The sequence below is a fragment of the Xiphophorus hellerii genome, chromosome 20 (genome assembly GCF_003331165.1).
Source record: "Xiphophorus hellerii strain 12219 chromosome 20, Xiphophorus_hellerii-4.1, whole genome shotgun sequence".
Taxonomy (NCBI): domain Eukaryota; kingdom Metazoa; phylum Chordata; class Actinopteri; order Cyprinodontiformes; family Poeciliidae; genus Xiphophorus; species Xiphophorus hellerii.
In genome coordinates, this window is record NC_045691.1 from 25340354 (window position 1) to 25366946 (window position 26593).

At 41.2% G+C, this 26593-nt stretch overlaps 2 protein-coding genes across 7 annotated transcripts in view; one reads left to right on the forward strand and one right to left on the reverse strand.

The window, feature by feature from the left end:
- Window positions 1-12289, forward strand: part of zhx3a (zinc fingers and homeoboxes 3a) — a 23652-nt gene extending 11363 nt beyond the window's left edge. For 4 of the 6 annotated variants that reach the window (XM_032550210.1, XM_032550206.1, XM_032550211.1 and 1 more), the window contains exons 2-3: window positions 6339-9195; window positions 10599-12289. In XM_032550210.1, the coding sequence (XP_032406101.1) occupies window positions 6530-9195; window positions 10599-10632 (2700 nt within the window). In that variant the 5' untranslated portion in view covers window positions 6339-6529 and the 3' untranslated portion in view covers window positions 10633-12289. Of the gene's footprint in view, window positions 1-735; window positions 995-6338; window positions 9200-10598 lie in introns of those variants that run through there. The other 2 variants (XM_032550209.1, XM_032550212.1) reach the window with 2 other exon arrangements.
- Window positions 12290-14025: 1736 nt separating this feature from the next.
- On the reverse strand, window positions 14026-25987 carry top1a (DNA topoisomerase Ia). Its single transcript, XM_032550213.1, has 21 exons — window positions 25850-25987; window positions 25400-25424; window positions 23233-23329; window positions 23031-23130; window positions 21325-21377; window positions 21153-21242; window positions 20977-21061; window positions 20796-20887; window positions 20599-20714; window positions 20368-20489; window positions 20131-20253; window positions 19232-19419; window positions 19002-19146; window positions 18015-18158; window positions 17723-17908; window positions 17575-17643; window positions 17373-17487; window positions 17133-17260; window positions 15541-15635; window positions 15268-15417; window positions 14026-15180 (listed from the first exon to the last, which is right to left on the reverse strand). Exons 1-21 carry the CDS (start codon window positions 25880-25882, stop codon window positions 15078-15080), a joined length of 2259 nt encoding a protein of 752 aa, XP_032406104.1. The 5' UTR covers window positions 25883-25987; the 3' UTR covers window positions 14026-15077.
- Window positions 25988-26593: the final 606 nt, after the last annotated feature.

Below are 26593 nucleotides of genomic sequence, written 5' to 3' on the forward strand. Positions count from 1 at the left end.
GATGGTTTACATTGCAGCATTCATCTTTTAGTATGCCACAGTCAAAAGGCCAGACCTAAACTCAATTGAGGTTCATGTGGCGAAACTTTGAAATCATTATCCACAGTTGCTCTCCATTCAGTCTGACTGGGATTGAGCGCATTTGCAAAGAAGACCAGACAAAACAAAATCTGTTGTCTAGATATGCAAAGCTGGTAGGGACATACAAAAGACTCGCAGCTGTAATCGCAGCTTAAGGTGGTTCTACAAACTATTAACTTAGGGTGCGTGAATACAAATGTACGCCATTTTGGAACCATAAATCATTTCCTTCCCACGTCAAAATAATTCACTACTAATCTATAAATAAAGTATATTAAAGTTTATGGTTGTAATTTGGCAAAATGTGAAAAGGTCGAAGAGTATGAATATTTTAAGCACACTGTACAAGGACAGATTATGCAATTACATACTAATTAGATTTAAGTATTATATTAGGGTTATTATGACAGCACACCTGGAGGGGAGCTGTGTTGTAAACCTTAAATCCAGCGGAACGTGTAAAACCCCATCAGAATTTAAACCTAGCTTAATCCCATTTGTTTTGAAAGGCTTGTTTTGGGAAAGAAAAGAAAGAAGAAAAAAAAAGCTGAATGGTTCAAACACGGTTTTTTAGTCCAGCGCGCGGCAGCCTCGGCGCGTGGGCGTTCAGGAAAAAGCCCGTCTGAGAGCTGTGCCACTTCTCGCTCACTTCAGATGCTGCTACTGCTGCGTGGCTCCTCCGGTCTGCTGAGATGAAAAGAGTTTCCTCCCTCTGTGCCACAGAGCCAGTGCCAGCGCGGGGACATGCGACACACCGGGGACGGCCGTCGGCTGAGCTGTCGTCTACCCAGCGAGCTGAAACACAAGGCCGGGCCTTTCAGGAGCATCCATTCAGCGGCTCCCTGTCTGGACGGCCCTTGTTGTCTGATCGCACGTCTCGCCCGCTACATAAAGCAGCCCATTCTTTTCATAGGTGACCTGATTCTTTATGTAACCTTGCTCAACTTTGGGTTTGTTTTGGGCCTTTTTTTTTCTCCCCCTCCAATTCATTCAGGAAGTGAAGTGGAGTGAAGACAAGCTCCTGTACAAGGCCAGTCTGGAATGATTCCCTCTCCTCTGTGGATTACTTATTCTTTATCTCTAAGATCTCCAGAGAAAGATGTTTTTCCTCAAAACTATAGTATTGGTTAGCAATTGCTATTTGCTATTTTATGCTTTGCTTATGAGAGTTATCTACATTTCAGTTATCTTAAAACTTTCTCAAAGGAAGCGCTCAGTACTAACTTAAACTTAAACCAGTTTAAGTTTTTTGGCTGGTCACCGCTTTTTAACCCTCCAGCTTTCTTAGTATGACGCACAGGAGGAGCGCGGGGAAGCGAGCGGTTCTCCCATCAGACCGTCAGTTCCCGAAACCCTACAAAAACAAAAAACTCATAAAAGCGAACGAGGGGTCCAACTGACCCCATCTCTTAAGACTGCAGGAGGGCTGAAAAGCCTGAGCTGCTGAGTCCGATTCTGACGGACGCCAGCTTTTTTCCCTGAGAAGTTGCTGAACAACACAGTGACGATGTTGGGAACAGTGGGGTGACTGTTGTTAGCCACACACGATGAGAAATGCGACCTGGTGGGCGGGTCCTCTCCCATCGGTACAGTGGCTGATTTTCAGACCTTTACAGAGGTAGAGAAGATCGGTGCATAAATTTGGTTCGAAACGCTTGGCCAAACGCCCTGTTTAGGACGCTGTTAAAAACAGCATTTCCTCTCTGTGGTGAGACGCTCCGAGCCTTTGGGATGGAAATGCCTCTTTGTCATCATCCTAATCCTTAGCCGTCAGATTCAAAGTCAGGATTCTGGTCCCTTCAAAACAGTCATATTACTCCCACCTAGAAGAAACATGTTCATTTCATTAAACCTATGAAACATTGTGGTGTTTATGGTGTCGTGTTACCTGAATGACATCATTACGTCAGACATCTCTAAACGAAGCCAGCACCGATGCTGCGGCTGCATTTCTATGCCATAGCACCACGTCTAAGGCAGATAGTTGTTGCGTGAAAGCTGACCCGTAAATCTCTCGCTCAGCGTAGCAATCCCGGCGACTTCCATGTCCTCAGCAGGGGTTAACTGAGCGTGCCAGCAGGGACTACCACAACCTCTCTGATGGGCAAAACATACAGCGCTCGCCCGCGCCGGGATGCAACGAACCGGGATTACTGCATAAGATGCTGCTGACCTAGTTTTGGTGTTGTTTTTTTTTTTTCTTTTCATTTCTTGTTTTTTTTTAACGCGAGGAATGATTAAAAACAAAAGAGGTAGTTATGAGGACGACGTCACAGTGGGAACGTGGTGTACCTGTGGGCAGTCGTTTGAGGGTTTAGCTTTGGAACAGGTTCATCTTTTATTTAAAATGTAACCAGCCACAGTGAATACACAACTTAATGTCTGCGAAAGTGCTCCGCCGCAGCGTGCACAAACAATAAGTAGGATAAATATAACGAAAACGGCTGGAAGTGCGCGGAGTGACCTTTGCGTCCCAGAATGCCGGAGTGGTTTTGGCGGGTCAGGACGGTGGAAAGCCAACCGTGGGGGAAGTGACGGGACGAGGCCGGTCTGCAGCGGCGTGTCACACTCCGATGCGTCTCCAGACTCTGAAATGAGGACGGGAGTGATGCACTGTGGCAGTGTGAGAGTGCAAGTGTGTGTCAGGAGTTCAAGCAGAGGGCACGGGCTGCAGGGGCCCGCCTCCAACTTGATACTTTTTCCCCCTCATTTGATCGTCACTTTTTAGTGCTTGAAGATGGAAGCAAAAAGGAATATAAATTTAATTCAGTGTTTCCTGTCAGTTTGAGAACGGAGAATGAGAAGTGAGAGTGAAAAGTCGGATTTGTGTGCGTTTTGATGTGCTGCATTCTTACACGTGTGACCTTTCTGCCGCCTAAACAAAGTATCAGAAAGATTGTATCTTTTTCACAACACTGCGTCTCCTCACATTCCAGACGCATTTAATCTCCATGTTGACTCTCCGGTCAAAGCCGTCAAATAAACGGCGGTAAAATGATTACCGACAAAGTAAATAACGTTGAAACACATTTGTTTTTCAAGAGAAGAGACATATTAATGTTGCAGCATGGGACTATTTGTATTTTTCCACAAAACAAATAGCTCTAATAGGGAGAGCTCAGTTTCCTGCAAGTAAATGGATGAATAAGCAATTCATCATAACCATGTAAACAAATAAGGCGGGGGAGCTGAAGGAAGGATGGTATGAGATGTTGGAACAAAGAGCCGAAGTTAATAAACTATTACCCAGTTACCTCTTTATTGGGTACATCTGTCTAGTACCAGGTGGAAACCCGTTTTGCTTCCTGGTCCAAACTGACGTGACGGCATCATGTCTCCTCTTCCGCTTCACTCCAAAGCGTCTCTACTGGACTGAAATCTGGTGACCAGTTTGAGCTGATCTGAGCTTTGTGACATGATGCAACCAGAGGGTTGTCACACTGTGGTCACGAAGGCCTGGACATGGCCGGCAGAAATACTCAGGTGGGGTTTAAGCAATACTCCGTTGTTATTAACACGACCAAAGTGTCAAGAAAAATATCCCCGCACTATTAAACCACCACCAGTGTAGCAGTGGTAAAGTCAGAGGTCTGGTTGTTCTTTTCTCCAAGGTGTGTAAATAATATTGGTAAATATCGGCTATAATGGCAATATTAATACTGGATATCGATATCTGTCCAAGATGGAAATAAATATTGTTCGTAATAGCCAAGTTTTATGGGACCAGTTCCGAAGTGCTAAAATGACTAATACTGGCCGAAATCGCTGTTAGTATCAATATATATATATACAGTATATAAAATATGTTTATAATAATTTTATATAGATCACTTTTAACTGAATAGAAAACTCTTTCTTAACATTTCAGCAATAAAAACTCTACTTAAAACTGCGGAGCAGCTTTTTGCTTCTTTCCACTGGGATTTAGTGAATTTATATTTAGTGATGAGCTCCGAGTCTTTGAGGTTGGAAGACCTCTTTCCCATAACCCTAATTTTGGCTTCTTCCTCAGATTCTCTGATATTATTATTACTACTTTCAGCAGAAGAAACGAGTTGGTAAAATTTATTTTACATAAACCTGGCAGAGGGATAACTTTTTTTGTCCTGCCAGGGTCGATCGGGTCAGGAGGATGTGACAGATTTTAATCTTTTTCTCTTTGACACAAACAATGCACACCGTGCTGTCTTAAAATGGCACCTAGACTCACAATGAGAAGGAATTCCTTTTTTGGCAGGTATGAAACCTGTGTGCATATTTTGCATATTTGAGGCTGCAGAAACAAGGCGAAACAGTTGGTGAGGTTAGATACTTTTGGCACCTGATGTGGAGAGAAGTGATTGGATCACACTCGATGGGTGTGAAAATCCCCTGGGCCTGCTCCAGCTAACAGGCACTCACTGACATTAACGCTTTCCTTAGCTGAACGTGCTCGTCACGGGACAACATAACGCTCCCTAAACGCAACACGTTTCGAAATTAGCAGGAAGCTTGGCTAAAAATAATTTGGGAGGTCATGCCTCATTACAAACTAGAAGAGCCGATCCTACTGCAGCATGAGGGAAGAAAAATAAAACATCACCAACTGTCATTTCTGGCCGTGGTCAATTATTGCAATCTGTCTTTTGAAATCATAAAAAGTGACATCTACACAGAAGTCTGTAAATCCAAGCAAAGCGCAGAACAAACTGACAGGCGGCGCTGATTAAGGAAGTGTGTGTGTGTCTGTGTGTCACAGTGAAAATCCTCACTTTTTCTTTTTTCTTTTGTTTTGACCAAAAGCCTTTGTCTGTTTTGATTTTCTTTCTCCCATAAGTAGGTAATTAGACCGATCTAATTTTAGTGTACGAATAAACTGGTGCATAAACTACAGTAGGAGAAGAAGAAAAAAAAAATGTGGTGAGCGAGAGTCACATGACCTTCCCTCTTCAAGAATCATTAACTGTGACCTTCATATCTGATGAAATGTAAAAATGTTGTCATAAGGAAAAAGGCCTGCACACTTTTACCTTGGTGCTTTAACTGCTGATACTGCCAGCTCCTTTCACGCTTTATATTTCCACCCACACCTATTAACCCTGAGTGGGGATGCTCATTTTCTCTGCATTCTGCTCACCGTCTCGTATATTTTATGGTTTTTATGCCGACATGCAAGCTATTAACCTCCCGATCACCTACATATAGTGACAACTGTAACGTGCATAATTTACAGATTGAATGATTAAGTTCCCATTTCAGATTTCACGCCTCGGTTTTCTGTACCCTGAGGTTGGAGTCAAGAGGATGTGGGGTCAAGTTTGAGTTAACTTTGCTGACAATTTTTTTTTAATGCATGGTAATCACAACAGATTGATTACTAACACATTGTCGTCAAGGTTTTTAGACAAAACAATCTTGTAGTTAAGATTTAAGACAAATTCAACATTTGCTAACATGTGTTTAATTCCTTATGGAAACACTGAAAATGACCCTATAGATTGCAGTAACTATGCCAGGCCTGTAGGTGGTGATATAATGGAATAACTGAAATAAAGATGGTTTCAGGTAAAGATTGCAGTCTGAATATCAGATGTATTTTTTATAGATTTTATTTTCATTTACTTCCTTTAAATTTAGTACTTTTATGAAGTGCACTTGTCCGTCCTGCAGAGAAATATCTCCACAACATGATGCTGCCTCCTCCATGCTTCACACTAGGGTTTGTGTTCTTCGGTTTGCAACATTTACGGCCAAACACATCAGTTTCTATTTCTTCAGATCACAGGACTCGTCTCCAGAAATTGAGGTTTTTGTCCCTAAGTGCATCTGCTAACTATAATATGTCTTTTTATACTTTTTTGCTGGTTCAAGTAGCATTTTCAGAAAGTAGTTTTGCATTTGTTCTGGGGTTGATTCAAACGTTTATTACCAAATGTCTGTCCTGAATGAAATGACTGGACATCCTATGTTACCGTGTGTTTGAGTGTTGCCTTCAAATACATTCCCAGGAAAAATTTAGTCTGATTTAATGACAGGCTGTGAGGAAAAAATTTGTTTTTATAGTGTGTCTATATTTGCTTTCAACTATATTTAGAAATATATAAAATACAGCAGTTGCAGAACTTATTTTTTCCATTAAGTACAAAAAATACCTTCAACTCTCCAGTCCTGGCTAGCTCTTCTTAAACTTGATAATGACCATTTCTGTTTTTCTAACTCTTACACTGAAGATGTGCTGAAAAATTCATGTTTGCTTCTTTTGTTCTCGTTTCTTCCAGGTTCCACCAGAGCTGTTAAACTTGTCCATGAGACAGGAATCCAAAATTGGTAGAAGGCATGAAGCAACACTGTGATATCTCTGTGGCTGGTCCATGACACCAAACCCCACTCAAACCCTTTCACTATTCACCTACCCTCTGCTCTCATCACGCCGGACTACCACTCACTCACATTTACACCAAGCTGCGATATGGCCAGCAAGAGGAAATCCACTGTGCCCTGCATGATACCATCCAAATCCAAACATGCACGTGAGGAAATTGTTCTGGGCTCGCTACCAGAACTCCTACCAACAATCCCAGAAGACAGCATTCTCAGCATCTCCGGAGAGGAGTCGGCCCACTTTTCTCACAGCTCCTCCAAATCCGAAAGCAGCAGCGAAACGCAGAAAGGAGGTACTTACAGCTGCATCACTTGCCGATTCGAGTCCAGAGATCTAAATTACTTTTTGGATCACATGCATAACTGCCACTTAGACTTCAGAGCCCAGCCCACCTTCTACTGCCTGAACTGTGGGGTGTCGGTCGTCCGCTTCGAGGCTCTTGCGCTGCACAACGCCAACGCCCACCCCAAGATTATGGAGGGCTTGGTTACCGCCTCCCTCAGTGTCAACAAGAGAGATGGAGTAACAACTGTAGAGCAAAGCCTCTTTACAGACAGTGGAGAAGACTACAAAGAATCTGGGATCTCCCTCACTAAAACACCAATCGCAAAGATGATGAAAGCCAAGGGGGAGCACAAAAAGATTGTTGTATCTCACACTGTGGAGGTACGGAAGATAGACACTGGAAAGGATGCAGACCCTAGCCTGCTGAATAATGTGCCTGAACTCCAAAACGGGGCTCTCAGTAAGTCTGGGACCCCAGCTATGCCGAGGACCACTGTCACTCATGTGATTAAGACAGTGTCCAACCAAGTCTTTCACCAGCACACTCCCCCTCTTTATTCCCCCACTTCCTCTGACGCGAATAAAGATCTTCCAAAGGTGATGATCCCTCTCAGCAGCATCCCCACCTACGATGCCGCCATGGACACCAGCAGTTTTCTCAAGACATCGTTTGGCAAATTTCCCTACCCGACCAAAGCCGAGCTCTGCTACCTGACGGTGGTTTCGGAGTTTCCAGAAGAACAAATCAAGCTATGGTTTACTGCCCAAAGGCTTAAACAGGGCATCAGCTGGTCTCCTGAAGAGATCGAGGAGGCCAGGAGGAAGATGTTCAATACTGTTTTCCAAGGAGGAGCACCCCAGAAGCAACCCGTGACAGCACAACAGGTCAATCACATCGTAACTCACCACACTGTCACTGGCCTTCCAGGCTCAAAAGGACCAAACTTTCAGATGGCCAAAGTTCCATATGGAGGTATAAAACCAAGGCCCGTCGGAGTCATAACGACGCAGGCCAACTTGTCAACCAAGCCACATGTGACAAGAGTCTCGTATTCTTCTCCAGTTGCCCCACCAAAGTTTCCATGTACTGCCCGAACAACACAGGAGCCTACTAAGAGTACTGAACTCACTGTGGACCAAGAGAAGAGCAACGGGCTGGATGAGGCTGGAAGCAGCGGTTGTGTCAATAGCACCAGCAGCAGTCGAAGCAGCAGCTGTTCCAGCATTACTAATGGTGTTGAGAGCAGAAAACCGGTAAACGACAACAGCAACCCAACTGACACTACCAACAGCGTTGCCGCCTGCTCCACAAACACTAGCAATAACAGCGAGCACTGCGTTGCTGACACCAACAGCGAACCAAGCACCAAGTGCAACAGTTTACCAACTGGATCAGAGGGTTCGAACAGCGCCACGAGTCAAGTGATCGTCGACAACACCAGCAAATCAAAAACAAACTGTAACAATCATCACAGCAGCTTCATTGTCTGTGATCCAGATGGGGCTCATGCTGACAGGGCTGACGATGACAACAACAGCCACGTTCACAAGACCAACAGCAGCAGTATTAGCGGTGAAAACTGCAGTTCCACCTGTGATGACAGCATTCAAAACAAGAACAATGCCAGCAAACCCCCAACTGAAAGCACCAGCACTACTGTCATTACAACAAGCAACTCATCTATTATAGATGAGGGTGGATGCAACAAAGACTTTCCCATGAAAGGCATGTCAATCTTACAGAAGCTCATTAAGGAGGAGGACCTAATTATCGGCGAGAGGGCACAGAAAGAGCTCAGAGTTGACCCCATTAAGATCAATTTTAAAAGGCTGAAGATGAATGAACCACAGACCACATCCGACACTGTTCATCAAGAACCCAAATGTGACATTGAGGTGTCGGCCTGCCACACGTCTTTCTCGCCACCCTGGGGCAACAAGACCCCGCAGCAGCTGCAAATCCTCCGTCAGGCTTTCTCTAACACTCGTTGGCCCAGCAGCCTTCAGTACGAAGAGTTAAGCATTCAGACAGGCCTTCCTAAGTCAGAGGTAGTGCGCTGGTTCAGCGACAGTCGCTACAGCCACAAAAATGGGCAGCTGAAGTGGTTGGAGATTTATCAACGGCCTCCAGCGGAGTCAGATGACGCAAGGAGCTACGGAGACATTGAGGCTGAGTCACAGAAATACCCTTCACCGGCCAAGAAGAAACTCATTGAGCAAGAAACGATCAAGCACCCGGAAGGGAAAGCAGGGCTGGACTCGGGGCAGCGGCTTATGTGGCAGGATTCATATGAGCCGCTGCTCGCTCTGACAGGATCCGAGACTGGTGCCAGGAAGCACGACAAACCTGAGGAGTCAGGTCAGACAGCAGTCCTGCAGGATCCCTGGTCAGACGGAGGCGATGAGCAGCAGCAGCCCACAGCGAGTCATTCACTGATCGAACAGCAGACCGACACCAACCAGGCCAGGTAGAACAGCACATTTACAGTTTACAGATGCTAAATCCGCTGTTCCCACCCAATTTTTCAGGTACAGAACACTACCCTCTAGTGCTGAATGTTTTGAACCAACCGTCGTCAATTCATATCCACCAGGGAGACAACTAGCAAAAACGAATCAGAACTAATATGAATCTGAACAGCTTACAATATGTTTTTAGATAATAACAGAAGGCATTTATTGTCACCCTGAAGTAATGCTTTGCCGTACACTAATAAATCAGCCCCAATTTCCTTAATCTTGGACCTGTGATCAGGCGATACTTGCATGTTAAGTCGATCTTATTCACTGATTCACTCTTTTGCTCTGCTGTGAGAGAAAGCTGACTGACAGACCCACCCATCAGGTCATGTCTGCATGTTTGCTGTTGAGAGCAGTCACCCCACAGTGACTTTCTGGCCTTAGTTAGAAATGTTTGAGACAAAAAAAATAAAAATCAGTATTGGCAGGTCAGGTTGAAGATTGGTAATAGGCAGTTGGCCGGAAAACTGCAGTCGGTGCACCGTTATTTGCCGTACCAGTTGGAAGCTTTAAAAACCAAAAAAAAGATGCTGACTTATTGCACATCAGCATGGTGTTCTTGGCAGAACTTTATCCTTGTATGGCACCCAAAAGCACTATTGTGAAACTGGCCAGAGATTTGAAGTGGGCGTGGTTACCACCCTCACAAATGAACACTTCCCAAGAGTTCTGCATTGGAATTGCTTGTGAAGTATAATATGTCCTGACCTGGAATAACATCTTGTTCCTGTTGCCCTATGAATATTTCCCTGGATCTAGCTCTGGACAACAGCATACAATTGAAACATTGACTTGAATGTGAGCATTTATCATCTTCATAACATCACCGTAATACATGGAAATTCTGGACTTCGACGTAAACTACTTGGCGGTTTCAGAACATGTGTACGCCCACCCATGTTACCCGTCATAAAAATAAATTCCTCATTCACTGTGACACTTTTGCAAGCCCAGGGCTGTTTGTCAGTCAAGAAAGCAAAACCAGTGTAAGTCAGGTGTGGCGATAAAAGCACGACAGCTTGTTGTTTGTAGTGGGAGCTGTGTGACGTACAGTAAAAAAAGAAGTGCGTACAGGTACTCATGCTGAGTAGTTTATTCAAGCAATCAAAGGTCTGTGTTTTACAAGCTATTTTTAGATAAGTAGGACTCTTAGCACTGAATTATAGATCGAGAGCACATGCTAATATATGTGAATAAATCTCCGCAATTGCCTTTGGTGTGACAGATTTTCAAAAGCCAATATAACACACACATGCATGTTTTATTTGAGGGGGGCAGGGTGGGTGGGAGGTAATAATAAAAATGTAAGAAGTAGAATTTTCTTCATGTTTTCTTCTTGTGTTGCTGATAGGGACCGCCTGAGGATGGAGCTGCTGGAGGTGTGATGAAGCACGGACACGTGACGCTTAAAGGCCGGCCTGCTCCCCTGGCTATGATTTGAGGTTTTTTGGGGGGTTTTTTTAAACAACAAAAAAAAAGTGTGTTCATAATGACAGCAGATGTGATTGTAGCTGGACCGCTGGACTCTGACTGAAACTGTGAATACCTCCCTGCCCCCTCGTCCGCCTCCTGCTCCTCCTCGTCTTCTTCTCCTCCTTCTTCTTCTTCCATCTGCCATCACTTCCTGCCACCGACAGAAGAAATAGAACTTCTCACCTTTTGAGTCCTGTGATGTTTTAAGCCTTTCATGCTTTTTTTGTGGTTGTGTGGGGAGGGTGCACAACGAGGTCAGTATGAGGAATCAAAGAAAAGAAAGAAAAGACGCACACTGACTGGAAAACTGACTTGAATGAGCGAAACCTAGGTTAGGATAGGGCCGTAGGGAGAATTATATATATATATATATATATATATATATAAACATATATATATACGGTTGAAACTGCACTATAAAAGATGGTTTGTACTGCCTGGACAAACAAGAGATGTGTTGAGGAAATGTTATTGTTGGCTTTGTGATATTTTTTACTCTTCTTTTTTTCTGTTTTGTTTTTTAGCAACCAGTACTTCAGCACTGCCTTGAATTTTACTTTTTCTTTCCGTTAGTTGGGTTTTCAATTCTATCTACTCTTCTATAGTCACTGTAAGTCCAGATGCAATGGAACACGTTTTATTCAGATCTGTATTAATGTTGGTGATCACGTTGCAGTTCAGCTACACGCAAGAGACTATATACAATGCACTAACGAAGACGGCGATGCTAAAAAAAAAAAGCAACAAAACGAAACACAGAAATCAATCTGCTTCACTGTAAAGGTATTGACAGCTGTCGAGATCAATACACTACACTGCCCTGCAAACTGAACAGAGAGAAGCCTGTCACGCTACCGTTGCCTTACTCAGCTCTGTCTGTGTGTTTATATGAGTCGTCTGTTCATCACCTCGCTTTCGAGCTACTGTGCTGTCCAGAAATAATAGAAAAAAAACGCAAAAAAATAAATAAAAAAAAATAATTAACTTGCCAGTGCATTGATGGTCACTGTTGGTCTATATCTGTGAAAAAAAAAATCTTGTGCTGCTTTCTGTACACTTGGAGATGTTCAACTTTAAGCTGTAATTGTATCGAACATTGTTAACTGGCAGAAACAGAAGAAGAAGAAAGAAAAAAAAAAAAAACGTTTGAAAGCAAAATTCTCAATTTGATCCCCAAACACTGACAGAGTGAGATCTTGTGCTAGCTAGAGAGCCAAAACGAGGAGACGGTCGCTCTCCTCTCAATTTTCTTGTGTTTATATCGAAGCATACAGTCACTACATGAATCTCACTAAAGCTGCATCTTGAAGCTGCTAATAGCGAAGAACGGTGCTATACCATCCAAAGTGAAATCGGGAGGTGGGCTTTTTCCCCCCACCTCCTACCAGCAGTGTATGCACTTGTGTCGAATGTTACAAATTTATTTTGGTTTGAGATCAATGGAATCTGGTCTTACGGTGTTAATGATCACTTAAACTTTTATGGAAAATAGTCTTTGATCATAAAGCACTGTTGTATCATCCTTTCTACACTTCTGAGTCTTTACAGAATAAACTGATTACTCAACAAGCAGCAAAAGTCTTGTTTATTCATCACCTGGCGCCAGTGTTTGTCTGATACGTTGGTCATAGAGGTTAGAAATGAGTGCATAGCAATGTGGAGGAATACAGCGCCATCTGCTGGTGAGAAGCCGTTTGTACAAGCTTTCCATAAAAATGTCCGAAAGTATTCATATTTCTTGAACATAACCACAATGTTTATATGAGGGGATTTTATGTGTAAACAAAGTACTGCATAATTGTGACGTGGAAGGTAAATTATATATTGTTTTCACATTTGTTTTTACAAATAAAAATCTTAAGTGTATGCCATACCCTTTTATCAAGCTACATTTACTCTAATTACACTAAATAAAGCACCTGCATTTAGAAATAACTCACAAAGTAGTTTTGAGAACCATGGAATTTATGGAGGAGCTGCAGAAATCATTGTAAAAAAAAAATTTTTTTTAATGTGCTACCTGTATTTGCGAGTCTCAGCAAATCAAATTTAGCCCCTTTTAATGCCACTTTGAATTAAATTTAAGACCTAAAAAAAATCTAAATACAGGGACGATTGGGGTTCCTTCTGTATTACAAACAAGCATTATCAAAAATTGAGAAATTTCCGGGTCTGTTTGTGGATATTGGCAGCAGCGTTGTTTCTCACACTGCTTGTGGCTCTCTACAACCTTAGACCCTATAGTGCCTAGCTTAAATTGTTGGGTTTTTTCTTCACAGAGTCTATCCTCGTACGGGTTGGCAAGAGAAGAGAGCCAGTGGTGAAACCTAATGTTGTCTAGCCAAATGAAACTGTCTACTGCACTGTCCATGGTTGATGAAAAAATGAAGCTAGCTCCTAAGCGTATGCTAGCAACTAGTTAGCTTTAGCCTCAACTGCCACGAGTCACAGAATGATCTCCGCACGCGACTCAAACATTTACCTGACAGTAATTGGTACCGGGGGTCTGGACTCTCCGTCTCGGCTGTTGAGAAACGACAGCTTCCTGGAGGCGTGGACTCTGTTGAAGTATAAATGTTACCAAATCATTGAAGTTTGTTCCTGACTTAGGTAATGCGCCAGTTTGACGCTATGAAGCTTACCGGAAATTGCCTGTGCTGTGGTCCACAGAAAAAATATTGCTTGAAAGATTTTCTTTTCAAAAACCAAGGCAGGCCCAGTAACATGGCCGCTCTCTCTTTGGTTTGGTGGCTGCAAAAATTAGAAAAACATTTTTGTTACAACCATATTAGGAGTCAAATATCTGATTTATATTATATATATATAAAAAATAATACTGATCAGTATTTGTAGGTCCCTTCACTGCACAGGAGCAGTAAAGGGAGGTGAGAATTGAGCTGAATAGCATCTGAAGGCAATGGTCAGGTCAGCCACATGTTGGTGTGGAAGGTATTTAATACCCAAGTTCCCTAATGATGTGAAATCTGCTGTCCATTTGGGAGTGGAACTGGATGAATGGGATAGGGGGGAAAAAAAAGTATTAATCAAAGACAAATACGGCATTTTTGATTTGTAGGATTTTATTGTTTTTTCCAACCTACAATTGAGTTTAAAATTCAAAAACATGATCAAAGGCTATGACATAAAAGGTAAGACAGGAGTAGGATGTGTACTTTACAGCAGCTTACATCAATGTTCCTGTCAGAAGTGGGACAGAAGTGGAATAAAATGATATTTCACATTAAATGTTACATCATTATTAATCACACGGTTAAAACTTTCCTGCACTGTAACAGCTTGGTGACTTTAGTAATTTGTTTCTATTTTCCTTTTTTTTGTTTGTTTGGCAAAGTTGACATCCCTCAAACCTCCACAGGGAAGGGTAGACATTTCATCTGCTGACTAGAAATCGTGTTCAAGTAAGAGACGTGGGAGGTTTCTCTTTTTTCCTGCTAAACTATCCAGAAAAAAAAAAATTAAAAGAGATTGAGAGGACGCTTGCAACACAGAGGGTAATAAAATAAAAACATGATGGATTCACATTTACAGTGAAGTAACAAAAAAAAAAAGAAAAAAAAAGTCCCTGATAGAAACTGTAAAATAATATATTCACATTCTGCTCACCTAAGTAAATATTGACATGGATGCAATATTATCCCCCCCTTTGCCTGCTCAGACATCCTCTCTTTCTCTCAACAGTCCAGTTTAAAATATTCACCCAGACAGCTTCCACACCGCCGAGCCTTGAATACACACACACACACAGGCACACACACACACACGCATACACACCCGCTTCCACTTTCTTCGAAGGCGCGTGGGTGTATTTAAGGATTTCTTTTCATTTTAACTTTCTCTAACAAAATATAGAATTCATCAATAATACATGATAGGGGCTAAAATACAGAGCGAGTGAACAAAAAAAAATAAAATGGTACAAAGCATTTCAGGTTGTTTTTTGTTGGTTTTTTTTGTTTTCTTTTTTGGCGTAACACAGTAGCGATAGGACCACAGAATTCAAAGCGCTGTCAAGTTTTGTCCCTGAGGAGGGACGGAGAAAAAAAAAAGAAAAGAAAAAATTACTGGGACTACGCCCCGGACTCTCCATCGTGGATGCAGTTCAGTCTCCTTACCCGACGTTGAATCAGATGATTGTTTTTGTTGTTTTTGTTTTGGGCTATCCACAAAAATCTGTCAAAAATGGCCTCATTTCTTCCATGTGTTTTTCTTTTCTTTTTCCCTGCACCAACTTTTAAAATCCCTCGTCGGTTTCTGGCCATCGAGCGAAATTTATGAAGGCTAAAAAACACAAGTCTTCGATAAAAAAAACGTTCGTCGTAGATAAATAAATTGGGATTTAAAATTCATAGTCTTCGTCAGCCATGTCGATAGCCCAAGCAAACTTCTCGCGCTGAGTTTTATTGTAGATCTTCTCGATGGGAACGCCCCACTTCTTACACCTAAAAACAAAAACAAAACAAAAAAAAAACTGTTTTTTGCTGCACTGTTGTGCAATTAGAGATGAACAGGTTCCGGTGTGATCTTACCAAGCCACAGAAATGCGCGGGTCCAAATAGTTGAGTTTGGAAGTGCCGAGGGCGATCTGCTTGTTCTCTTCGCGATCGGTCGCCTGAACCTCCAGCTTCATCAGCTGCTCTTCTATCCTCTGAACCGCCTTTCTCTTGGATTCCACTGCCCTGTAGGGGAAAACCAAACACACACACACAAAAAATAGTTCAGTAAAAAAACATCATGCAGATGTTGGTTTTCATCGGAAAAAAAAAAAAAAGACAGAAGGAAAACGTTCTGCCGCTCCTTACTTTTTGGATTTCTCATCTCTCCGTACTTTGGCGTCAGCCTTGGCGCTCTTCAGTTCCCTCTTGGCATCAGAAAGCTGATCCTTCTTGGCGTCGATCTGCCAAACAGGATCAGGAGACGGGAAGTCAGAGTGATCGGGGATTGTTTATGAGACTAGCAGTAGCAAACGGCTGGATGTGATGTTATGAGCACAACTAATGAACCAAAGTTGTTGGGGTTTTTTTTTTTCTAGGAACCTTGAAATTGAACTCTGATGTTATAAAAGTCAGTCATGAGATTCTAATCTTTCTGCCCCAAACCTCATTTGGTACGGTAGCAGCTTTATGCTTGGCTTTTCATGCGAGTCAGTTTAGATTTAAAAATCCAGATTAAAACAAACAAAAAGAATCCATTTGCTAATCAGGCTAGTGGAAGAGACCACACAGTTTGGTTTCCAGGAAGTTGTTCCACCCAATTTATCACCAGCTATGAACTGTCAAGTTAGATTTGATGCAATACTAAAGCAGAAATTTTGTTTTTGAAAAACCTTCAAGTTGATAAAGACTTAAATATATGTTATTTTGTGTATAATAGTGTTTGACAGCGTTTAGACTCTCCTCCTAGCTCTGATTGGCTGTTTCTGACTGACCAGTGTACTTCCACAGACTGTTGTAGGACCACAGGGAGAAGGTCCAGAGAAGTTGGATTTTTTTTTTTCCACAGACTCTCATATTATACTGTCACGACAGTATAGCAAATTTTAGCAAATATGTACCAAAATAAGTTTTTTATGTAAGCCACATACTGCAGCTTTAAAATAGTTTAGATTCAAAATAAAAATGTGAAATTCAATCATTCATTTAAGAATTTTAAACACTGACAGACAAGAAAAAACAAAAAAAAGAGAATGAATTCTGTTTTTCGTATTTATGAGCAATAAACTTTAGAAGACATTGTTGATTCATAGATCATTAAAAAAAAATGGGGGGGAAAAATGCCTGAAGTTTTGTGCCAAACAAGACAAAGGAAACGCAACTGAAGGCAGAAACATCAACAGAGCAGCCAGGATAAACTTTCAGGCACTGTCACAAGAAACTTTGAAAAAACATTTGTGACTTACAGTATGAAAGCTCAAAGGTTCTGGGGAACGGTTTTCAACCTGCTAGGACAAACGTCGCTATGGTGGAGACAAAATTCTCTGAACTGAAGTGGATCTAAAGTCGGTCCATCTCAAATCAGAACCACCAAGAGGGTTTATTTTGTGTAGCACCCAACTATGCTAATAAACACACTTTCACACACTAATAGCACTGCCATCAAAATATTTTAGCTGCACCATACACTGATATTTAAAATGTACAACTTGTTTTAATGAAACAAAGACGCATCGTTTCAATCTGGATTTAGTTCCTAATAATTTTCCATGTTGGCTATACATTCCCTGCTTTTAAATTCCATAATTTGTTCAATATGCTTTTTATTTTTTTTATGTAATTTAACTAATATTTTTGACCTTTTATGTGTTTCTAATATGAGTGAAAAGAGCTCGACAAGTAACGAAAATAAAAACAAATAATGACTTGAAAGCATGCGTGGCGTTCCCAGTCATTTTTACCTTGGTCTGCAGGTTCTGCATAGACTTCTCGAATGTCTTTGGGGGAGCTCTCTGATGGTTACACAGGATGGCTACGGCTCTGTTGGCCCTGTTGTAGGACAGGATCTTAGCTGGAATGTTGTCGTCCGCTAGAAAGAAGGAATACAACATCTCAGAAAGCTGAAGACTTTCTCCGTTTACTGTGGAAATAAAGCCTGAAACTCATTTTAAAGCCCCAAAGTTGCCAACTTCACCACACACCGTTAGTGAGTTCCTTCAGCTGTTGCTGCAGGGTGATTGAAGCGTTGTAAGTACGGAAAACTTTAGCTGTGAGGCCGTCCATCAGCTCCTGGAGATGTTTGTTCAGGATAGACGTCTGCAAGAAAACACAAACTTGTTTCCAAGAACTCGAACACGTGAGCGTTCCCCAGGAAACGAGCTGAACTGAGCGAGAACGGCTTACATTTAGACGATCAAAGAGGTCATCGTCGGGTTCTTTGTTTTCCATGAACAGCTGAAGGTTCTTGAACACCTGAAAAAGTGTAAATCTTGTAAACGATAGTAGCGGTAACATTTTTAAAGCCCAGTTACAGTAGCAGACTCGTCCTTACTCTTTTTTCCACAGGGACTCTGTTGTAGTAGCGGATCGAGTCTTTACCCAGGAAGTCGAACTCCACCACAAACTCTTGACCTTCACTTTCTGGGTGCAGTTTGAGATGTTCCACCCTCAGCGAGCAGCAGCCCACCGTATCCGCCGTCTCCCCTTCCTCCTTCTCATTTCCTGCTCTCAGAGCCAGCTAGTGGGCAGAGGAACACCGCGTTTAAGCTTCCATTAACGTCGCAGCGCCACTTAATAAACTACATTAAACTTTCCAGTTCTGGAAAGAAAAGCTGATGTTCAACCTTGTCAATGAAGTAAAGCGCCACGGCTCTTTGTCTGATCCTCATCTCCTTGGATTTCCAGTCTTCCCGATACTGCGCTCTGAGGCGGTCCACACACTTCTTCAGTCGCCGAGCCGTTTCGTATTTCTGCCAATCTTTCTCTCCCTGAACGCAACGGGAATCAGTAAAGAAGGGAAGAAGGTCGTTATAGTTAGCTAAAAAAAAAAAGAAAACTGAAATTGAGAAAACATTTTTGTTAAATGTTTTCCAAATAGTACCGTTAAAGGAGGGAGGCTGGGGGAACTACAGCCAACTGGAAATAATATAGTGTTTTCAGAAAAACAAAAATTTATGGAAGAAGATTAGTGCCGTGTAGGAAAAAAAAAAAAAGAAGATTCTTTGAATTCTGATTAATCTTCTGAGGTCAAAATACAGAACTCCAAAAAGAAAAATAAATCTGAATTCCAAGTGTAAAGTCAGAATTCTCTTGTCCCTCCCTAGTGGCCTCAATCCTCTTCCATAGAAACTAGAGCCATAACAACATTTGTTTATTAGCCTTTTGAACTGGTGTGAAAATTACTTTTTCATCTTCACACAAGCAGTTTACATCAGCTGTTGGCAAATTACGGCACTCCATAATCCTGCTTGTAGAAATTAAGTTGGTGCACAAAATGGCGACGACAAAAGTTGGGAGAAAACTTTGTTCATTTGTTGTTCAAAGACAACTGAATAGATTTTTTTTTAAAATGGCATCTTCTGTTCAGTATTCATTACTCAATGCATACATGAAGACAATAATTTTACCTTTTTGAATTCTGCACCTAATAATTAACCAAAGTATGACAAATCTAAAACTACTACAACTACTAAAATCAAAATGTTTAATAAAAACTAGCAAACTCCCTCTAAAAACTAATTTAAAAATGGAATTAAACAAAAAGTCACAAAGAAATAATGAAATACCCAAAACTACCATCACCCTGCGTGGAAGTGCTTCAGTGCACCTACCTTGATTCTGGAGCTGGGGTTCAGCATGATGTACTTGATGGAACCTTGGATGTTCTCCGTCCATGAAACCAGCCAAGTCACCTTGTTGTCATGGCGAACTTCTTTCCATTTAGTGCCTGGAGGCGGCGTGGGGTACTTTGAGTCCCTGAAAGGAGGATATAAAGTCAAGCGGTCAAACATTTCCCCTGGAGTTAATGCATCAGGTCAACCAAAACCAACTTGTCACACACTTGCTGCAGTTGATGATGATGTCCTGAGGCCGGATGCGGCGTTTCAGCATTCCCATTTTGGGATGGTCTCCTCGGCCGCGGAACAGGCCGGGCGGCTCGATGCGGAAGTTTGCGATGCGCTCTTTGTGGTTGTCCATGATGCAGAAGCCGTACTCCTGCAGAAGCCGCTCGTTTTCTTCTTTTATTTTCTGAGAAGAAAAATAAAAATTTTTTTTAGTGGGATAAAAATAAGAGTGTTTTCTCACCTGACAGTCCGGTAGACTCTGTGTGATTGACGACCAAAATTGCAACATCTGTTACATTTTCAGCTGGTGCGGGTCACCATCACACTGCATCGTGTCAAACGAACAAAACCCTTTGAGCAACCCGTTCCCCTTCATCAACTGTGGTGGCGCTGCACCAAGAACCACTAAAGGAAACAAGAAAACCCGTGAAGAAGACGACACTGAGCGCAACTTCCTTCTTCATGAAATGTGAACAAAAACGGAGGCATCAGATTTTAGTGCTTGTAGGGTTTCTCTTTTGTCTTTGGTAAAAGACTACAAGCCGTTTCTCACGCTAGCGCCGTTTGTTTTGGTTGTATTTACCCAGAATGCCTTGGACTATAGTCCACTTCCTGCTTTTGAAGAAGTCTGGCACTCACATATACAGCGTTCGCTTTTTTAAATTCACATCAGAATTCGACTGCGCAAACACACCTCCGCAAACAAATCTGATTTTCTAGCAAACGATCAAAGTTGGATTAAAGCAGACTAATCAAGGACTGGTGTGAATGCACCCTTAACATGACACATTTTTTTAAACTGCAAGAAAGTGATGAGGAGTCATCATAGATTGAAATCAAATAAAGAACTCAGAAGACTATTTCAACAGACATGCCGCATGTACGCTGGTCTGACCTGTTTTTGTTCTTTCGTCATGGCTTTCCTGGCCTCAGACTGAGCCTTAAAATACTCGCTCATCTCAGAGAAGTTGCACTTCTTCAGGTCTGTGATTGTGGACTTCTCTTCAGAAGTCATTTCCTGCATTAAAGAGAAACCACAATCAGACGAATCAATGTTGAACTGGGAGAAGAAGTAGAAAAAAAAATATGTATATATATATATATTGCCTCAAGCGACTATTTTTCCACCCACCTTTCTCCAATCCTTAAAGAAATTTTTACGGAAGATGTCCTTGGTAGTGTACTCATGGTCCAACATTTTGGCGAAGAACGTAGCCACTTCCTCTGCTTCTGGGCTCAGCTTCATGGGTTTACCTGAAGCGGTGAGAGGTGGTTTTTAGGGAAACGTCGTAATTTACATGTCAGTTATACGCAAACAGTCTAATCTTAAAGGCAATAAGTCATGGCTACGTTGGTAGCGTACCGTCATAATAAAACTTGACATTGCTAGGCAAGGGTTCGTAGGGCGGAGCAAACACTGGGCCTTTGTGTTCGAGGAACTTCCATTTGACGCCGTCCGTGTATCTCTCCTCTTCCCACCTGAACTCAAGTGATGCGTTTTGTTGAACTCCAAACTCCCCATACATGAAGAAGCGGCACATCTAGAAAATATCAACTCACCATTTCCACTTCTCCTCTGGTTCTTGCTTTGTTTTCTTCTTCCCATCAGCTGCTTCTCCTTTTTTACTTTTGGTTTTTTTGGACTTAAAATCCTGAAATAAGGAAGTGGAAGTATTCACATTATACACCAGAGTAGTTAACAGCAATCAGATATTACCCCACACTGTCAAGTCTTTCTTACCTCATCCTCTTGTTTCCTTTTCTTGGCTTTTGTTAGAGCTTTCTTATCGTTTTCAGTCTTTATCTTTTTAGGCTTGAATTCAGCTCTGAAAACAAAAACACGCCTTGTTAGGAGGGTGAAAGTACAAACTTTAGTTTCCATTGTGACGATTAGGTTTATTGACATTGCAGACGTACTCGTAATCCTCGTCTCGCTCTCTTTTAAGAGACTTCTGGTATTTAGGAGAGTGGTAATTGTCATCTGGCTCAGACTTCACATGTGGGGGGCTTTAAATAGGAGGAGAAAAAAGATATATATTTTCTGCACCACCTTAGTTTCAAAATCAAGATTTGCAACGTTCCGACAAACCTGGCAAAGCCGTTTTCCTTTTCTTTCTTGATTTTACCGTCCAGGGACTTGACCTGCAAACATCAGAATATGGTTCAGCAGAAGCATCGGATATAACACATTACTATGGTTGTTTTCCTTCATGCTCCTTTTAATATGGAGAGGTCAGTTGATGAAGCATTTGAGCTTCAGACGTGGTTTGTACCGAAAGACTAATGCAAAAACAGAGAAATTAAGTACTAGAGTTTTGTGCCAGCTCCAGTCCTCAAGATCCGACATCCGACAGAGATTCTAGGTCAATCTCTGCAGGTTTGGGATTTCACCAACTCAAATTTAAGGCCTTTTTAAAACCTGGATCTCCACAAAAAATTATGAACTTCCTCCAGCCAACTGCTGATAAATTTGCACTTACTCATGACAGGAATAAAAAATAAAAATAAAACAAAAGCTGGCTAGCTCACTAGCAAAGGTATGTTAGCAGTGAGTTAGCGGTAGCCTCAACAGTCTCAAGTCACATAATGCAATCAAGATATCTGAGTGCAACTCAAACTTTTGCCTGACCAAAACGTTTAGCAAGAAAAAAAGAAAATACAGACTATGATTAAATATTCCAGTCAAGATGAAATTTAAGCGTGTGACCAACATATTAAAGGCCAAATTACTTTGAGTGAATTTAAGACATTTTATGTAGTTAATTTTAGATACATTAATTTAAGAATGCGCGAACCCCCTGAGATTCTGCAAAACAGTTTCTTTTTGTTTTTGTTGAAGCCTACACTTACTGCCTTTGTAGTACCGTTTTCAAAATGTTGCACACTGTAAGCTTTAATTTGTCCACAACATGGTCTTAAAAAAAAGAAGAAGAAAAAAAAAAAAGAGTTGAAACTGCTGCACATAACCTTCCCTTTCCTTTTCTCATCAAGTTCTAATCCCTCCTTACCTGAGCAGACCCTGCCTCATCGTGCTGCCGCTGCTGGCCTCTGATCTAATGTCTCCTCCCTGACTCTTTGCTCTTACTGTGACAATAAAGATTTCTTTTAAATACGTGGAACAGTGAGCACAACTTCTGTACAGAAATCAGACTGGATTGGGTTTATTCCTGGCATCAACTAACAAGCAAGAAATGCAAAAATGGGTAACAACAACATTAGTATTCCTGTTAACCTTAATGTAATAAACTGGCACAGATTAACTATTTAGCCAACGTTACCTGCATCAAACTTGCACGGTTTGTTTGGAAGAAAACTCTGCAAGTTGTTTTTTTTTTGTCTTTTAGCTCTGGCTAGCTGCTGAACATGACAGACCGTTTCGCCTCGGCGATCAGAGCCACAGGTGTAACTGGCGTCAGCATGTGTACGCTGGTGGTTCATTTAAAGACGGCTCGGAAAATCTCATTACTACGTCTTAACAGATTGATGACTTTTTAACAGCTGAAAAAACTAACACGTACCCCATGTTAGTTGCACCGTTGACTGTATACAGAGCATACAGTAAATCCTACAGCACATCTCAAAATGGTTTTGGCAAAGAAAATAAATAAATGTTAAAAATTACCGCAAAGAGGCACTAAATACAGAAAACATCAGCTCTAAAGGAACTCTGTTCCTTTGTGAAATATCTTCAGTCCAGATGCAACGACGCAGTTAGACAACTTAACATTGTATACTTTACATTACACCACATAAACAATCCTGCGTATAAACTGTCTCTCCATATGGCCGACTTACCTTCTCCTCTTTCCTCTTTTCTTTGTGCTTGTCTTTGTTGCCATCTTTGTGCTTCATTTTCTCCTTTTCCTTGGACTTTTTCTCCAGATCCTTGTGGTCACTGAAGTGCAGGGAATACGTTTCAAGTGTTACGGTTCAACGAGGCTGTCTTAACAAGATCGGTTATTGGAAAATGGACGTTTTAGAGGGACTCCTCCTCTACCTGTTGCCATGCTTGGACTTCTCCCGTTCCTTGTCCTTCTTGTGTTCCTTATGTTTATACTCCTTGTCTTTGTACTTGTCTTTATGCTTATGGGAGTCTAAAAGAAAGAAACTGGGTCACTTTCATAAGTGCATAATAGTTGCAGTAGTGAAGAGACAAAGGTAAGCAAAACTGAGAACTTTCTGAAAGAAATGTTCAATTTATAAACTGATAAGATGACAACCCTCAGATCATTTTAGAATACTGACACACTTGAGCTTTTTGTTACACAATTTATATGCAAAAAAAAATATCATGCAACCAGAACTTTATATGAAATGCAGATAACCCTGCTCACCAGAGCAGGTGATCCGCCGTGCTAGAAGTCACTCTGGCATCGACATGCAACCAGATTTAGTGCAACGCTGAAAGCATGTGTGCCGTTTTGAAGTAAAAGTGGGACATGTTGTGTTTATCTGTACCGTTCAGGACTGGGAAAGGTTTGCTACTTGCGCAACCAACGTGAAACTTAAAAGCAAAAGAAGGTTGATAAAATCTACTCAGTTTTACTCTTCTATTATTAAACAATTTACAGGTAAAATAAAATCTGTACTTTATGCATTTCAAAAGTATTATGAGAACACTGACAACTAGCCAACGCAGAAATTTTCTGATATCGTCTGAATTTGTCTATTGAAGTTTGATTCTTTGCTTCAGCTTTTTCTGGGACAGTAAATTTGGTCTTATTGCTATTGCTGACATTTATCTTTAAATTTTGTATTAAATGCAAACTACGCTTGAGTGTAATTACATTCCACAACAAAGAAAATTGCTTAGAAATGTTATTTGCACCATTATCTGTGCTTCTTCAGGAGTTTGGTTGAAACTGTGATTAAAAAAATAAACTGGATATTTCTACCTTATCCACCTTAATATAATAGCACAAAAAAAGCTTTCTTGTAGCATCGCCTACTGCCTGCGTGTTTTGTAGACAAATATGAACAAACTGACAAGTTGTTATAACCTGCAGCTCAACAGTATGCGTCTTTAGGGATTTCTACCTAAAACCACTTTGAAGTTAAGAGACTTTAATTTGCAATAATCTAAATTAAAGTATTATGATTATGCTGTCATAAAATAAAATTACTACTCTAGTACAAAATTTAATATAAGAGCTCACAGCAGGGAGTCTAGTTTATCAGCAATATTACAGGAGAGGAAGAAAGTCCACAGTTCTTAGCAGTAGACAGAGCAAAGCAAATTAAAAAACAAAAAAGATCTTTAAGTTGTTTAGCAATAAATTAAACAGAGTTTTGAAATATATATCTAAATAGTATTAATTACAGTTTATTGTATACTCATGTTTATAAAATGGAAGTTTTGTTCAATAATGCGAGGGTCTATTTGTACTCAAAACAGTGCACATTTAAGTACCATCCAAGAATGACAGTTCAAATTTATCTTATGTCAAAAACAACATGAAGCTCTTCAACTTATAGTTATTAAATTGTGTTTAAAAGTTTCTAAATACAAGTTTTCATAAAGACAAATCTGCTTCAGATCGTCTGATTACTGTACTTTAGAGTGGAAATCTGTCAACTACTTTAATGGCAACTACTAATTTAATGCAGTAGACTGACTTGTGAAATATGACTCAAACTTAAAATGACCCACTTTTAATACATAAAGTGTAGAGTTTAGGAAAGACGGAACCTGAACGCTACAGCCCGTGGGTAGAGCCTACAGTTCTTAGTCATTCTTTAGCCCCTAACCCTGGCATTTCTACTTCCCAAAGCCATACACTCTTCTCAGCCTGAGTTCAGGCCGCTAACAACCAAAAAAGAAAATGGCGCAGAGACTAAGTCCTCAACCCCCAAACCCTCACTTTCAGATGGAAAATGTGCCACTAAAAGCTCACCAACATTCATTTCTGGGACGCGGGGCTGATAAAGCACCTCAAGCTGTCTGCCTTCGTTGTTTTAAATTGAGAAAATAATAAGCGGAAAGGCTTTTACAAGGCCTCGCTTTTGAACAATAGAGGCTTGTGAGTGAGACAGCGGACTTAGTCTCTGGACGCCATTTCTGTCCTCTACTGAAAACTAACATAACGTTACAAGAGGCGAGTTAAAACAGCAGAATAAAATGAAAACTTTGGATTTTATCCTCAAGCTCCGTGAGTTAAACTTACCATTGACCCGAGAGGCATAGTCAATCTGAAAAATGGAAAAGAATATTTGTGTTAAATTTGGGAGAGCGACGGCTAACTAGCCGGCTACCCAACTTTGAACTTGCTCAACGGTGAAGCGACAGTTAGCCAACCTAGCCTAGCTCTCTGCTAATACTATCTGCTGCTTGAAAGCCGCTACGGCTAACACTGGTTTCAGCTAACGACACAATTATTTCCCTGCGTTTACTTTCCCATGTAAATCAAACAGCTAACTGGGTAGAACTACTTCGTGTCATCCTCACACATATGCGAGACGCTGCAAACAACGAACGGGGGAGATTTATTAACACAGCCGGCTATTTTGCTAGCTAGTAGGCACTGTTCACTGTTAGCCTGTCAAACCCAGCAAATACACGGCACTAACATGCATCCTAACACCATTAATAACATTACAAAATACATTAACACTACCTGGTCTTCGTTATGGGAATGGTCCCCACTCATTTCCTAGGCCTTCTATGTTTAAAAACAAAATTAAAAAGTGAGAAACAACTGGATAACTGCACACGAGCTGGATGTAAGCAGAATGAAGAAAAGATAGGATTGTGTAAGAGGTTAAGTCCCAGTAGTACACTGATGCGCATGCGTATTAATTTAAATGGTACTCGGCAACTTAACTCCTCCTCCTCCTCCTCCTCCTCCTCAGAAAACGTGTTCTTACTGAGGCCCACTATGGTCAGAGAAGGAATGAAGTCCACATACACATCACAAGAACATATGCCAGCACACTCAGTGCTCCGTGTTCTTTGGGTCGTGCTTCAGATTACTGAAAATGAGAGCAAAGGGACAACTAATGACATCTCTCTTGCATGATTTTCTATCCATTAATGTTTTTATTTTGACGTTTACTCGCCATTTTAGTCTTTGGCCACTTTGCCAGACTTCTTTTTTCCCCCAATCAAACTCACGTTAATTGGTAAAGGATATTTATTAAACTAAATTATGGCTCAGATGAAGGTTTCTGATCCTTTAAAGCAGCATCTACACCACACAAGGCATATATACATGTGCATGGTCTTATAAGTCTGAAAACAAGTAAGTACACATTTGTTAGTCTCCTTTATGAGGCTTCCTTTGAAAATGCAAACTGCAAATTTAAAATGTTCTTGATGTACGGCGCAGGTCAGAAGTTTATAAAGATTTCATTTTATAATA

What these genes read in the sequence shown, in the direction of transcription:
- top1a (XM_032550213.1), bottom strand. Translation starts at nt 25,882, where the DNA reads ATGAGTGGGGACCATTCCCATAACGAAGACCAG. An exon ending in CTATGCCTCTCGGGTCAATG is followed by an intron (nt 23,330 to 25,399) that starts GTAAGTTTAACT and finishes TCTTTCTTTTAG; the next exon opens with ACTCCCATAAGCATAAAGAC. An exon ending in ACCCCAGCTCCAGAATCAAG is followed by an intron (nt 18,159 to 19,001) that starts GTAGGTGCACTG and finishes CGTTGCGTTCAG; the next exon opens with GGAGAGAAAGATTGGCAGAA.